Source organism: Numida meleagris, chromosome 11, assembly GCF_002078875.1.
Source record: "Numida meleagris isolate 19003 breed g44 Domestic line chromosome 11, NumMel1.0, whole genome shotgun sequence".
Classification (NCBI taxonomy): Eukaryota; Metazoa; Chordata; class Aves; order Galliformes; family Numididae; genus Numida; species Numida meleagris.
In genome coordinates, this window is record NC_034419.1 from 3,011,208 (window position 1) to 3,024,762 (window position 13,555).

At 45.5% G+C, this 13,555-nt stretch overlaps 1 protein-coding gene and 1 long non-coding RNA gene across 2 annotated transcripts; one reads left to right on the top strand and one right to left on the bottom strand.

Annotated features, from left to right (window-relative positions):
* On the top strand, positions 3–1,178 carry LOC110404879 (protein BTG1-like; the record flags this gene model as incomplete). Its single annotated transcript, XM_021409646.1, has 2 exons — positions 3–105; positions 183–1,178. Coding segments are annotated over 2 exons (456 nt in total), but the record flags the coding sequence as incomplete, so codon positions are not given.
* On the bottom strand, positions 11,387–13,549 carry LOC110404790. Its single transcript, XR_002442492.1, has 2 exons — positions 13,024–13,549; positions 11,387–11,473 (listed from the first exon to the last, which is right to left on the bottom strand). It is a non-coding gene; the product is annotated as an uncharacterized LOC110404790 (long non-coding RNA).

Here is a 13,555-nt window from a genome sequence, read left to right on the forward strand (position 1 = left end):
TCTCCACGGCCGCGGCGTTCGTCACCCGCCTCCTGCGGGCCGCCGGCGGTATCGGCGAGGAGCAGCTGCGGTGCTTCCGGGAGCGCCTGCAGGAGGCGCTGCGCGGTGAGCGGGGGCCCGGCCCGGTCGGTGGCCGCGGCGCAGCGGCGGGGGCTAACGCTGCTCTTTGTTCCCTCCCGCAGAGCACTACAAGCACCACTGGTTCCCCACGGCGCCGACCAAGGGCTCCGGGTACCGGTGCATTAGGATCAACCATCAGATGGACCCGCTGATAGGCAAGGCGGCGGCGATGATCGGACTGAGCCACGAGAGGCTCTTCCAGCTCTTGCCCAGCGAATTGACTCTGTGGGTCGACCCTTTCGAGGTGTCCTATCGCATCGGCGAGGACGGGTCCATCTGCGTCCTCTACGAAAGCCCGCAGCCCGGGGCGAAGGCGAGCAAAGCCCTGGAGAGCAGGAGCAGCTGTAAGGAGAAGTGGAGAACTGGCCGGTCCAGCCCGTCCAAGAGTTACAACATGATGACAGTTTCTAGTTAGAGCTTCATGTTCCGTGTACAATTATGTATGTATCCCAGTTCTGTCATAAACTTAATTGGAATTGAGGTCCTGGTTTTTTTTATATTAGTAGTAATAGTCGTTTTTCACCCTGTATCGTTCAAGTTGTAACAGTACTGCCAACCCTGTGTGGCCAAGGGCTAACGTGTAAAGCAGTTCTTTAATCTGCGTGTTACTCTGGATCATGCACTGTAAATGCACTGTACAGCCGGTTGGTTGTTTTACACATTTATATTTTCGAGGAAATTCTGGCTCTTTGTAATAAAAAGCAATGTTGTAGCACTTCATGATGGATTTTAGTCGAGATTAACACTCTGTTTTTAAAAAAAAACAAAAACACAAAAACAAACTCAATTTGAAAGCAATAGCACAAGGGGGATTAAAACAGAGCTAACGAGCTGCACATCAACCTCCACTGACTTGTCTGCACAGACTTTTCTCAGGGTCATTCAAGTTTGGCTGCAGGGCACAAATCACAGAAGTATTTTTTACCTTTTTCAAAGCATGTGTTTATTTGGGAGCCGGGTTTCATCATGCCCCGACGTTTTGACAGAAGGGGCTGGGGAATTAGTCTATCCTATTTCTAGTTAGCCAAGTAGAATAATAAAGACTTGCTCAAACTGCTTTTGGCTTGTTTTTTATTGTGGTCTGGTCTTTGTTTTGTGTTTTTTGTTTTTTTTTCTTTGGAGACGTTGCTGTCAAAGCTTTCTGTAGCTCTTCCTAGTCAGTGCAAATGCTGCACCTTTGGGAGGGTGAAGCTCTGCATATTCACCTTTCTTTCAGCTCCCTGCAACGTGCTTAGTACCAGCAGAGCTTGCTTAGCTGTGCGCCTGAGCGGGGCCTTGGGGTTTGCTCTGTGTACTGCGTGAAACTGAATGGAAGCAAAAGTATTCCTCTAACACTTGATCTGCTGCAGAAGTATCCTTCAATTCATTGAGTTTGCGTTTAAAACTGCGACTTAAACCCACGCAGGGAGCTGGAGTGAAAGGCTGCGTGTCACTTACCTGTCACTGGTTTGCTGGGAGGTGAGGAAGTGCCGTTCCTGGCGCTAGCTTGGAGTTGTTCTCCTTTTATTGGCTTGGAGTCGAAGTTTAGTAAAATCAGAATGAGAAGCAGTGGTTCACTGTAACAACCAGAGCGTGTTTCTGGTTTGTGTGCGGACTCAATGGTCCAGTGAAGGATCCCGTCCCACAGCTGTGCTGCGAGTCAGAAGCCGTGGTTTGCAAGGCAGCGGTGGCAGACTGCACAGCGCCGAGCACGGCTCTCTGGAAGCCTGCTGCCTGGTCAGAGCTGGGTGCCGGATGAAAGGGAGCTTTGTCTTGCGCTCATCTGTCAGCAGAAAACATCTTGCGCTGTGTCAATAACGTGGTAAAGCATGCGGCGAGGGGGCAAGTCTGGGCAGACTGGGAAGGGTACAAGGCTGGCTCGCATAAAGATTTTTCTCTTTGCATTAGAGAAGTTGTTGCTTATTGGCTGCTGTTTGCCTCGACTGCTGCTTGCTGTGTTGCTTTGGAGGCAGGCTTGGCTGGTAGGCTTTGTTTAATCTGAACAAAATGCATAGCGCCATGTTCTGAGTAAGTACAACTTTGTAAAAATCGATTTTGTTCCCAGTCTGTCACTCCAAGAAATGAGCTTCTGGGTTCTCCTAACTAAGAAATGGATGTTTAAGGTCTTGCAGCAAATTGCCTTTAGTAATACAAGAGTGAAAAATCATTTCTTATAACGTTTTATTTTCTTCCTAACTTTCACCTCTGTCCCTGATGGGTTCTATGATTCTGTGATTTGCCTGCACTGAATATTCATTTCCTCAGGACCTCTGGGGGTCAAATTCGTTGCTACTGTTGAACAGAGTAACTTTAAATCTAGCAGGGAGAGCTGCCCTCTTTGGGCAGGTGTCATTTGGAGGACAGTGGTCTGTGCTGCCTAATGCAGCGTGTCTCCCTTAGCAGTGGCTCTTACACAGCAGTAAGCATTTAAGGAAGTTATTAGAGGTGAGCTGGGATGCTGGGTATGGTTTCTATGTGCTGGACGTGGTTGGGCAGCCACAAAGTAGGATACGGTAGCTTTTTCGGATGTTCTTTTCCTGCCTGCTGTGTAAGATGAATCCAGCCGTACGCATGCTGTTGCTCTTTATTTATTAATCCTACCACGTTCGGTGGGATATTTCATACATCGTGTGTAGTGTCTTGTCTCTGGTATCCCTGTGCTTGAACCTGCTCTGCAGGTTTGGTGCCGATCATTAGAAAGGACATTTTTGTCCGTGTAATTCAAGTTCCATTTCATATACTTCAGCTGCTCTGCAGCCCAGCGGGTGGAGGGGACCGGGAAGCTCAGAGCAAACCCACCAAAGCAAGAGCTGCAAGTAAATACGCTGTAAAGAGCTTGCGACATCTAGAACTACATTCCACCGCTTTAAATCACATCAGAGACCTCCGGCAGTACAAACAAAGGCTTTCCAGGTGGAGAGCAGCTCTTGGTAGAAAGCCAGGGGGGCTGTTTGGACGAAGAAGGTAACCTTAAACCCTGTGTTTTCCTTAGAAAATGATGGGTTTGGCTTATTTGTTGCAACGGCAGAATACAAAATGGATGACACTTAAAACGGTAACGCTTCTGCACAAGGCTGGCCACATCTGCTCAGACCCCTTTTAGAACGGAATGTTTTGGGTTCTGTAGGGAGAATGCATAGAATCATAGAATCACCAAGGTTGGAAAAGACCTACAAGATCACCCAGTCCAGCCGTCCACCTGTCTCCAATAGTTCTCACTAAACCACGTCCCTCAGCACAACGTCTGAACGTTCCTTGAACACCTCCAGGGTCGGTGACTCCACCACCTCCCTGGGCAGCCCATTGCAGCGCCTGACCACTCTTTCAGAAAAGCATTATTTCCTAACGTCCAGCCTGAATCTCCCCTGGCCTGAATTAATGTCTGCCAGCCTTTTTGGAGCAGTGAAAATGTATGGGGAATCGTATCTGTCGTCATGCCTGCTTGTAGGAGGACAAGTTACCTGCTGGGTAAGTATAGTTAAAGGAAGGAACGTTTACACATGGCAAAGTATTGCATTTGCCTGTTTGTCCAAAAGATTGCCTTGCTGCAAAGATAATTAAATAATCTTTGTTGTGATGAGAGATTAATGCTGATTTGTTGGCAGCCACTGTACCTTGACAAGGAACATCAGAACAAGCAGAGTAACCAGCACTGGGCTGATCAGGGGAGATTAACCCCGAGCTTTGGAGACATATTTCCTGGCCTTTTGTTTTCCAGCCAGGTTGGGGAGTGTGACACCATACTTCCATGTTGCTTTTGTGTTCTGTTCTTAATTGCAATCGTATTGTTAAATGACCTGAAAGGTACACTTAGAAGCAGAGCGATCTGTTCCGCCGTCCCTTCACAAGGATCCCTGCCTGAGAACCCTGAGCTCTGTGTCAGCTCTGTCAAATTAGTGGGGGAACCAGTCATGGATTTGAAGGAAGCTTCCTGACAGCTTACGTAGCTGCTTAGGCAGGGTTCTAGAAAGCTGTACGCACTCGGTTTCTCTGTCTTCTGCTAAGATGTTTTAGGATACTTGCTTTCATTTACGTATTTATTAATTTTTTTTTACAGTAGATATTTCCTTTGGTGATTTAATACCACATTTCTGAAGAGCAGGTTTTTTGGTTTTATTTCTCTGAAGATTTGCTCTCCCCTGTGAAAATCTTGGGATGAGCGATCCGGGGTCGTCGTGTTTTTGTAACACAGACCTGGTGCAGTTTGCTGCTGATGAACGAAGTGCTCAATGCGTAGTTGGTCACAGCCACGTGCTATTTGCACTGCTTCACACCCAAACAAATTGAAGGTGGGATTCCCTTCGCAGCAACGGCACCTAAGCCTTGTACACTTGCTTGTATCTCCCCCACCTGATTCCAAGTGCTGTTTTCATGTTGGGATTCACCTGGCCGTAAGCAAAATGGGGTTTTGTGGTATTTCCTTTCTGTGTGTGTCACATCAGTGACGGCTTCTGTCTTGTCCCGCCCACATTTTTCAGTAACCGCTGAGTGTTCTCCCTGTGGTCTGTCACCTGGAGAGGTTTCCTGTTACCAAAACGTGGCAGTTCCCATTTGCAGGCTGCAGTTGTTTGTTCTGACAAATGCTTTTAACTATGAACTCTTGGAGAAATGCTCTGTTCAGCCTTGGTGCATCACTGTTGTCAGCGTATGCTTTTTGGAAGAGGGTCCAAAAGGGTAATCCTGTAATACTTGTATGTAATCCAACCGGTGGCTCTGCGGACATCTCCATGTAGCAGAATAAAGCGGTGCGTGAATGTTCTTTCTCTCACACCATTACATAACATCCCTGTTCAGGTAAAAGGGTCCTATGCATTTGTTTTTACTGAAGGCTCTATCAGTAACGCTGCTACTGCATGTGTTGTGCCAGAAATGATTGCTTTGGGAAGCAGCAGACGGGGTGCTTTTACCAAAGTAAATATTTGTTAGAAGCAAAGATTCTCCTTCTGCATCTGTGCTGGCGCTGAAATGTCTGCGAAATCAAACAGGTGTTGGCAGTAACACAGGGTGTGCCTGAAAGGCTGATAGCAAGGAAGGGCAATTCTCATTCTAGCACGCGCTGGCGATGTTTGCTGGCACTTAGCTTAGTGCTGGCACACCTGTGGACGTGCCCATCTTTGGGAAACGCTGTGAATGCCCCGCACGTGGATCAGCTTACAGATGTGGGTCTGTTTGTAGGAACGGGCATTGAGCAACCTTTCTTTTCCCTTCAATTTCACCTCTGGTTTAGATGTCTGTATTTTATTGGACTATTCCATACTGACTTGTGAAGAAAACGCTCAGTGAAATGATGCAGCGCAGCGGTGACCAAGGGAAGGATGGAAGTTGTCACAGAACTCTTCATTCTTACTCAGAGCAAACTATCATTTTGCCATGCACATAGCTTACTAGAACTTATTTGCATTGTTATTTATAAGATGTGAGCAGAATGATATATATATATATATATAGGAAAGATAACAAAAACCCACATTGCACTGCCCTTGTCCAATCCAGTATATCAAGTAGAGTACTCCAGCAGAAAGGAAAGCTGTTACATCTCACTGGGTGTCAGGTAAGGCATCTTTGATTATGAATGAAAGAATTATTTCTAAAATCCATTGTTAGGTTCATACAATTGCTGCTGAGCCTTTGTGGCTGTTGGGCTTGTTTCTTGGTTCGTTTTGCTTTTTTTTTCTTTTTTTTCTTTCTACTAGCTCTTTGTCACTGTCTTCAATGGTCCCTTGTTTCTAGAAATAATGGATAAGCAGACGACTCGGCCTGCAGCTGAAATGTGGTGGTGTCCATCTGGCAAAGCATGCCCCACGGGAAGGGTAAATGGGCAAAACGAGCGGGGGGCCTTGGCTTGGTGGTGAGCTGCTGCTATGGGCTGCCTGTGGCCAGCTGTGTTGGGCACTGACAGAGGTTCATCCCGAAAGTGTGCTCCTCCCACCCGATCAAAATGGACCTCATGTCCTAAGAATTCTCCTGTAAAGCCTCTTTGCACGATTGTGTTTAATACTGCGGTGCCCTTGCTGAAGAAAGAGCTGTGGCATGATTTTCACACCAAGTGCAATTCGCGTGTGGAAATAAGAGCTCAGGGTTATAGCGTTTGATATTCTGCACATTCCTTGTTCTCTTTAATTTGCTTCTGTTTCCCTTTCTTGCTCTTTATGTGCATTTTTAAAACTGCCATCTGCTTGCTCATTTCTATTCAAGTTTTCAGTTTGTTTCCATCTACTTTTAGCCTCTTCCTGCGCATCTCTAAATGTGAGCTCTCCCATCTGAGCACGGCCATTGAAATAGCACGGCCTGACGTTTGGAAGCATGAAGTGAGTGCAGAGCCTTCTGTTTCTCACGGGAACTGGAAGCCATCAGTCCTCTGAAAGTCAGATCAGTCCTGTTTAAAGGAAGTGTGCAGTTATGAAGCCGAGGGGGAATGTAAGTAATATTCCGTGACCCCTATTTTGTAAAATGCTTTCTGCAATCGACATGATGAACTAATGACAGTCATTAAAGCCTTAACCAGCAAATTAAATGATTCATCTGGAAATTCTATTAACTTTGGACCAGCATGCTGAAGGAACGTGATGTGATAAGCAGAATACAGCAGGGGTTTGGGGAGTGCTCGTGCACAGCATCCCGCAGCACTGGGAAGTGAGCACACCTGTGCATAGGCACGTACCAGCAACAAGGGCGGGCAGCAGCTGCTTGCAAAGGCAAAAGAGGGACAGACTGCAGGAGGGGGGAGATGTGGTGGGCTTACGTACGTGCCTCAGCAGGAGTTTAGCACTTGATCTAACTGAGATGAAAAAAAGCAGCAAAAGATACACGCATAGCTTCATGGTGACCTGCTGTCCCATTCTGTTTCCCACTCTTCTGTGATTGCTTCAATACACAGATAAAAGAGCGCTTCTTCATAAAGAAGTCTTACTTTTAATGAGATAAGACAGCATATTCTGTTTTGTTTTTTTTTTCTTTCTGTTTTTGAAAACGAATGTAAGAAAACAGCAGCAAAGATCTCTCCCAAACACTTGTTTGAAGCACAAAGCCCCGTGCGATATCTGATGGGGAACATCATGAAGTTTCAGTAAAATTATAAGAATCTCAAAGCAGAACTAAGTAAGGGGAAATATTAAGCAATCTCTGGACTTGTCCATCTACATTAATGATCAGGAGGTAGAAGCAGAACTTTTCCCTTTAATTAATTATCTAGGATCTCTCTGATAACGCGAGGAATATGTGCAAACACTTTTGCCGCTGCTATATCACGGGGTGCAGCAGCAAAGAAGAAAGGTGATTTTCCTTTGGGGTGCTGGCGATGCAAGGGGAGGAGAACTGAGCTGTGTGCGGGCACCTGGCTGTGTCTCCTCAAACCAGCAGGTGAGGCTGTTTCCCATCACATCCACTTTGCAACGCTGTACAACCCTAGGAAAGCTGCTGGACAAAGCACTAGTATTGATGGAGGGGTTGTTAAAGAAGAGCAGTTTAAAATTGTTATTTTTGTCACTGCCGCTTCACTTTCCATTCACCTAAGAAGTAATGTAGGTCAAGCAGATATGTGAATGGCTTTCACCTGCAGAGGGAGAAAATGGAAATAGAGTAGATACAGGAGCTGGCTTTGTTTCTCAAACACAGCCACCTTGCCATCAGTAGCCATGAGATTTGTCATTTCTCTTACTCTGACGCTGACAGATTCACTTTGTAAAATGTACTCTTCTTTCCAGATGATCATGTCTAGCTGAGGAGCAATTCTCATTTGAATTCTTTTGGTCTCTCTACCATTTTTGGATTGGCTTTTTTGTTTTGGAGGCTTTCACAATTTACTTTCCAGTAACTGTCAATATGTCTTTATCACTGTTCTTCCTACTTTCATTATAAATCCATCTCCAAATACAATTTTGTAAATGCCTTCTCTGCATTCTTAGTGGCTCATTCATAATTAAGTAGGTTCAAGAACAGCCAGGAAGTAGGATATCAAGATATATTTTTGGAATTTGTACATCCATTCCGCATCGATGTGTGCCTCCCCAGGTGCCAGGCCTTGCACAGGAGGGGCCTCACTGTGCTCGGGACCCGTTTCTGTTTAACAAGTGTAGGACTTGCTCAGGAATTCGTGCTCACCCTGGCATCTGAAATTTCATTCCTCAAAGGTCTTCACTTGAGAGATTTGGAACATCTCTCTGTATTTTGGTGTATTCGTTTTCCTGTCGCTGTTAGGAATAGTTCTTCTCTGAGCAACTTTGGTTTCTTTCTTTTTCTAGAAATGAAAGATGTGAGGTGTACACTTACTATTCATGTAAATACTTTTCTTCCAAATGAAATACTTTCTTTAAAAAAAAAACAACGCAGTGGATATTGCTTTACACTTGCCTTTGCCAAGCATTCCATCAGAAGTATCTCACAACCACTCGATATAGGCCCACTTCATTCCACTTTAAAAGAATTGTGGATTGTTACCTTTGAAATAGCTGTTTTAAAACAATAAAGCAATTGAGTAGATTGTCTTATCGCTGATGTTCCAATAGTGCAGATTGTGAACTCGGGCAGACCTGGCACTGCAGTGATGGCAGAAAGCTAGTATGTTTTCTCTTGAAGGGAAAAAAGAAACCGTGGTCTGCTCGGTGAAGGGTACGATTTGTTCTCCTGAGACATTTCTTTTGTTCACGTGCTCTCTGCTGGTTTTCAGAGCACACCCAGAAACATCTGTTCCTTCTTTTTACCCCTGCACCTTCGCCTCGATGCTGGCGTGGTGCTGCTGGAAGTCCCATTTCCCACCCAGCTCCCCCTGCTCTGCAGCTGAGCTGCAGCAAAGTGCCTAATGCTGCGCTCCCTGCTGCTTTTGGTGCTGCTCCTGTTCCAACAGCTGGAGCGCTTATGTGGCTCTGCAATGCCACGCTGCTCTGCTGAGTTAACTAATGGGTAATTATTAAAAACAAAATGGAAGAAAAATCCAAGAAAATCTGACTGGTAAGTTGCTGCAGCTTGCTGTGTGGGCTAAGAGCGATGCAAAGTGGGGGCAGGAGCGCAGGGTAGGTTTGGAAAGAAGAACCTTTTGAGATAGCATAATGTTTACTAGCTGCTGTGCTTAAACCACATTGTATTTCTGTTCACATATCGGAGATAACAGAAACTGAGGTATAAAGTGTGGAGAAAATGTCTCTTGAAATTACAGCTTCTATTTACTGACTTCAATCATAGCGGTTCCAGTAACTGTGTTCTTAAAGGGAGTTGGTTTGGGAAGGATGAAAAAAAGCTCTCATCTGATATGCCACTGTTTGAGTACAGCAATTACTCCACTACAGCCAATAAAAACATGATATCTGTGAACTTGAGGCATTTTATCCATTCAGGTATTTCACAGCTGTATCAGGGAACATCACATTTATCAGTAAGCGTGCAAACGTAAGTGCTCTGCCATCCTGCTGTGCCAGCTCCTGATATTGCTCCACAGTTTGCTGTGCAGGGATATGACCTAAAACATGATCTGTGATGGGCTTACGTCAGTTTGTCATCGATGTTCCGGAGTCCTTGTGCTCAGTGAGTTCCACGTTGTAACTGAGAAGGTCTCAAGGACTTCTGCAGAGCAGCATTGCTGAGCATGAGCAGTCCGGCTAACAACCAGATCAGTGGGGGCACTCCCCTGTTTAAAGGTGGTCTTAGGGGCTTGTGCCAGAAGTCATCCCCTCCTTTAACTATTAACAGCTCCAAGGGCAGCATATAGATGAAGCTATGCATGCAGTATGGACAACCCAAGGGCATGGGTGTTGCAAGAGTGTTTGATCACAGCTGACAGTATAACAGGAACACAAAGTAGCTGCTGTGAGAAGTGGTACTCCATTGCAAAAGCAGCCAAACTATTACTGATGTGACTTCAGGCTGCAAACTCCACTCTGCTGGTTGGCTATCCCCTCTGTAAAGAGCATTTGTTTAACATCTGCTGGTGTGTCACTTAATACAAGGCAAGACTAAAAGCTCCTTATCCCTTCATCTTTCCCTCCTCACCAGCCAGATTAAATGCTGTAAGAACAGACTTTAGGGAGGTGCTTAGCTGGGATCGGTCCTGTTCTGTTTCCATGTAATACCTTACCAAAGGGTTTCACTGCAGTGCTCTGCTTTAAGGACCTCCTGCAGTTCCTGAGTAGATCTCCTTTTCCATCCCAAGAATTCATTGTGATGTGCCCCCAGCTAGTTTGTCCCCCCACCCGCTCAGTGAGCATTCAGGACTCCTAGCCACGGAATCCATGGTATTTAATGATCTCGCTTATGTAGAAAAATTCTGTCTTGACAAATTCTTGGTGTTTTATATATTATACTGAGAAGTTATTTATGCTCTGAGTCTTTAACTTCATTTCCTCCCTCGTCAGCCTATGTAGCAATTAAGCCTCCTAACAGCTACAATGTCTGTTTATTTGTGCCTGCTGTTCCTGATGGCTGGTTGTGATTATGCGAGCTCTTTTGGCTAATAACACTTATGTTGCTTTACCTTCATTCACCTTAAGCCACCTTTTTCTTTCTACTGTCCTACTGCCAAAGCCATTGACTTAATTACTAAAATATTTTATTGTGGTTTGAAGTACCACATATGCTTTCTAAAAAAGCCATCAAACAACACATTACAGTCATATTGCATCTTTTTTCCAGTGCCACTCAGTTTGAGAGACGGTGAAACGATCACTGAAGCATGAGGTTCCCCACATCTCTGCTATATGCGTGAAATCACATAGATAAACCACAGATTCAAGAAAAAACAAGGCATGGAGATTATGCAGCACTGAAGTCCTGATAATAGAGAAATGGCAAAGCTTTAAAATCATGATGAGGTGTGAGTTACATAAGTACACTCCATTTTTGATGGCTTGAGAGTAGCATAAAACTGTTGGGTAATCTTAATTGAACATAATTGCACCTTTTGAAAACTAAGAATGGTGCATTAGATTAAAAAAAAACAAAGTACTGTCATTGTATCATGACTTCATTTTAGTGTTATCACATCCATTCAGTATTCTTGGACTTGTCTGGAATTTTTTATTTTTAAATGTGATTTCTCCAGGCAGACATTTCTAGGGCCAGGGCAGGTTCTTCTATGTCTTGTTTATTCTTTTTCATAAATAACAAAACCCTTTTTCACAGAAGCCTTTCGTTTTAGTGACATGGAAAGCTAAGATGCGACTGTTATTGCAAAAATCCCTCTTACTGCCTTACAAGACATGCTGATTTTATCCTGAGTCTCAGGTAATGCTGTTTTTAGCTCAGACCTGCACATAATGAATTTTTCTTAGCCATCAGAATATTAACAGGAAACACTTGCCTGTTTGGTGGGTGTGTATTTGCCTCAGAGTACACAAGTCCCATTTTTCTCCCCCATTTTGTTCTCATTCTTCGGTACATGGACAGGCTGTAAAAAGAGTGCACACGTGAGAGTCTGGCATTGATAGTTCTGCAGCACACCTGGGAAAAGGGCATGGCAGAAGCTGAGAGCTGCAGGGGGAAGCCCTGCTCTGGTGGCTTTCGGCTGAGAGTGCTCAGTGTGCTGGCAGGTATGCTGGGGGGTGACCCAGGAGGGTACTGATGAATAAACTGAAGATGTGAAGTCAGTGGTCAGTGCCATGGTTGTAAGCAAATTTAAAGAAAAAAAAATACAAATACAGGTATGAGGTGATGGGTGGTAGGCTGGGAAGAAATTTTATATTAGCTATTGTATTGCTTGCCTTCATGTAAAGAGGCGGGAAGGCTCTTTTCTCCTAGCTGCACAGCTGTTTGACTAGCATTTCATGGCAGTGTTCTATTAGCTTATAGGAAAGTCATATGATCTGTTTATCTCGTAGTAAAATGCCTTTTACGACGCACTTTATCTTGCATTGAGGCTATCAGCACAGCGAAGTGCAGTGTAGAGCGTAAAGGCTGTAGACGTGTGTGGTGGCGTTTGTCCACTTTTGTTTCTTATCCCCAACAGCACTGGGTCCCCAACACAGGATTTGGGACACAGAGCTCTACGTAGCCATCTGGCACAGTTCTAGGGCCCAGACGAATTGAGATGCATCTTAGACCTGTGCTGCTCTCCTGTAGCCTTCAGACTGCATCCGAAAGAAAATGGTGCAGGGATCAAGTGGGAGCGTAGGGCTGGAGGTGTGATTACCTTTTGCATTCCTGAAGTGGTTTCTTAAGTAGCTATTTGCATGCTGAATTACTACAGGACTCCTGATTATCCGCCGAGATCTGCAGATGCTTCTGGAAGCTGAGAGCTCTGTGCTGGCAGCCTGCAGGTTGCACGTCACAGCGAACCCAGGTGTGCCTGCACACACTGCACTTATACCCCCAGACATAGCCATGCCAGAGACATTCCAGTTATACAACACTTTCATGTCATTAACAGCACAGATGCTTAAGATATTTCGGTTTGAGCACGTTGTAGAGCATATCTAAAATAAGTAACGCTTAAAAACTGATAATGTAGAGAGAAATAATGCATAGTTAAATTGTTATTTCTCCAGTTTCAAAGTCTCGCCAATGCACTTTCAGAACAGCCCTGCAGTGTAGCAAAGCAGTAATTCCACACTCAGAATCAGGAGGAAGGCCCTGATGGGCAGTGGCTGCACCAAAACTCAGCTGTTCTGGCTTTTTCACTGTTAGCTTTTCACCCTTGCGTGGTAGTGAAGTACACTTATTAGAGGCATGAAAATAGAAAAGGGATCAGCTTATAATGATACAATTTCTTTAAAATTAGGACAAATTACTTCTACATAAGTCAACATATTAAGAATATTATAGAATCACAGAATCATCATGGCTGGCAAAGACCTCCAAGGTCCCCCTCCCCCCCACGTCCCTCAGCGCCACATCCCCACAGTTCTTGGGCACTTCCAGGGACAGTGACTCCCCCAGCTCCCCAGGCAGCCTGTGCCAGTGCCCGACCGCTCTTTGGGAGAAGATTTTCCTAATACCCACCTGGAACCTTTCGTGGTGCACCTGGGGCCTTCACCTCTGGTTGCAACACAGCTACATTACCACCCCACCTCACTGCACATCCTTTCTTTGGCGGGTGCCTTTATTCGGGTCAGCTGGGTAAGCGTTCACACCTGGTGTCTCTGAATTACAGCTCGTCGTGGTATAACACTTTCTTTGATGTTTTGTACATAGTTATGCTTCTCTGCAACGTTTTTTGATGAGTTGGAATAACACTGCATGGTAGTTTTTTTGCTTTCTATTTCCATTTGTTGTCGCACAACGTTTGTCAAACCCAGGAGGCGACGAGCATACTCCAAACGTCCCTCTGACGTCGTGTTTGTTGAAGGGCCGAAGGAGTCGGGAATTCACATTTCTTTCCTCCTGTCCGATGAACGGACGGAGCGCCCCACTCAAAGATGGCGGCGTGGGGCGCTGCCCGGCACAAAGATGGCGGCCGGAGGCGTGATCGCGGCGGGCTCGGCCCGGGCCCGGCCCCTGGCTGAGGGCGGGACTTCCTGGGGCGGAGCGGCGG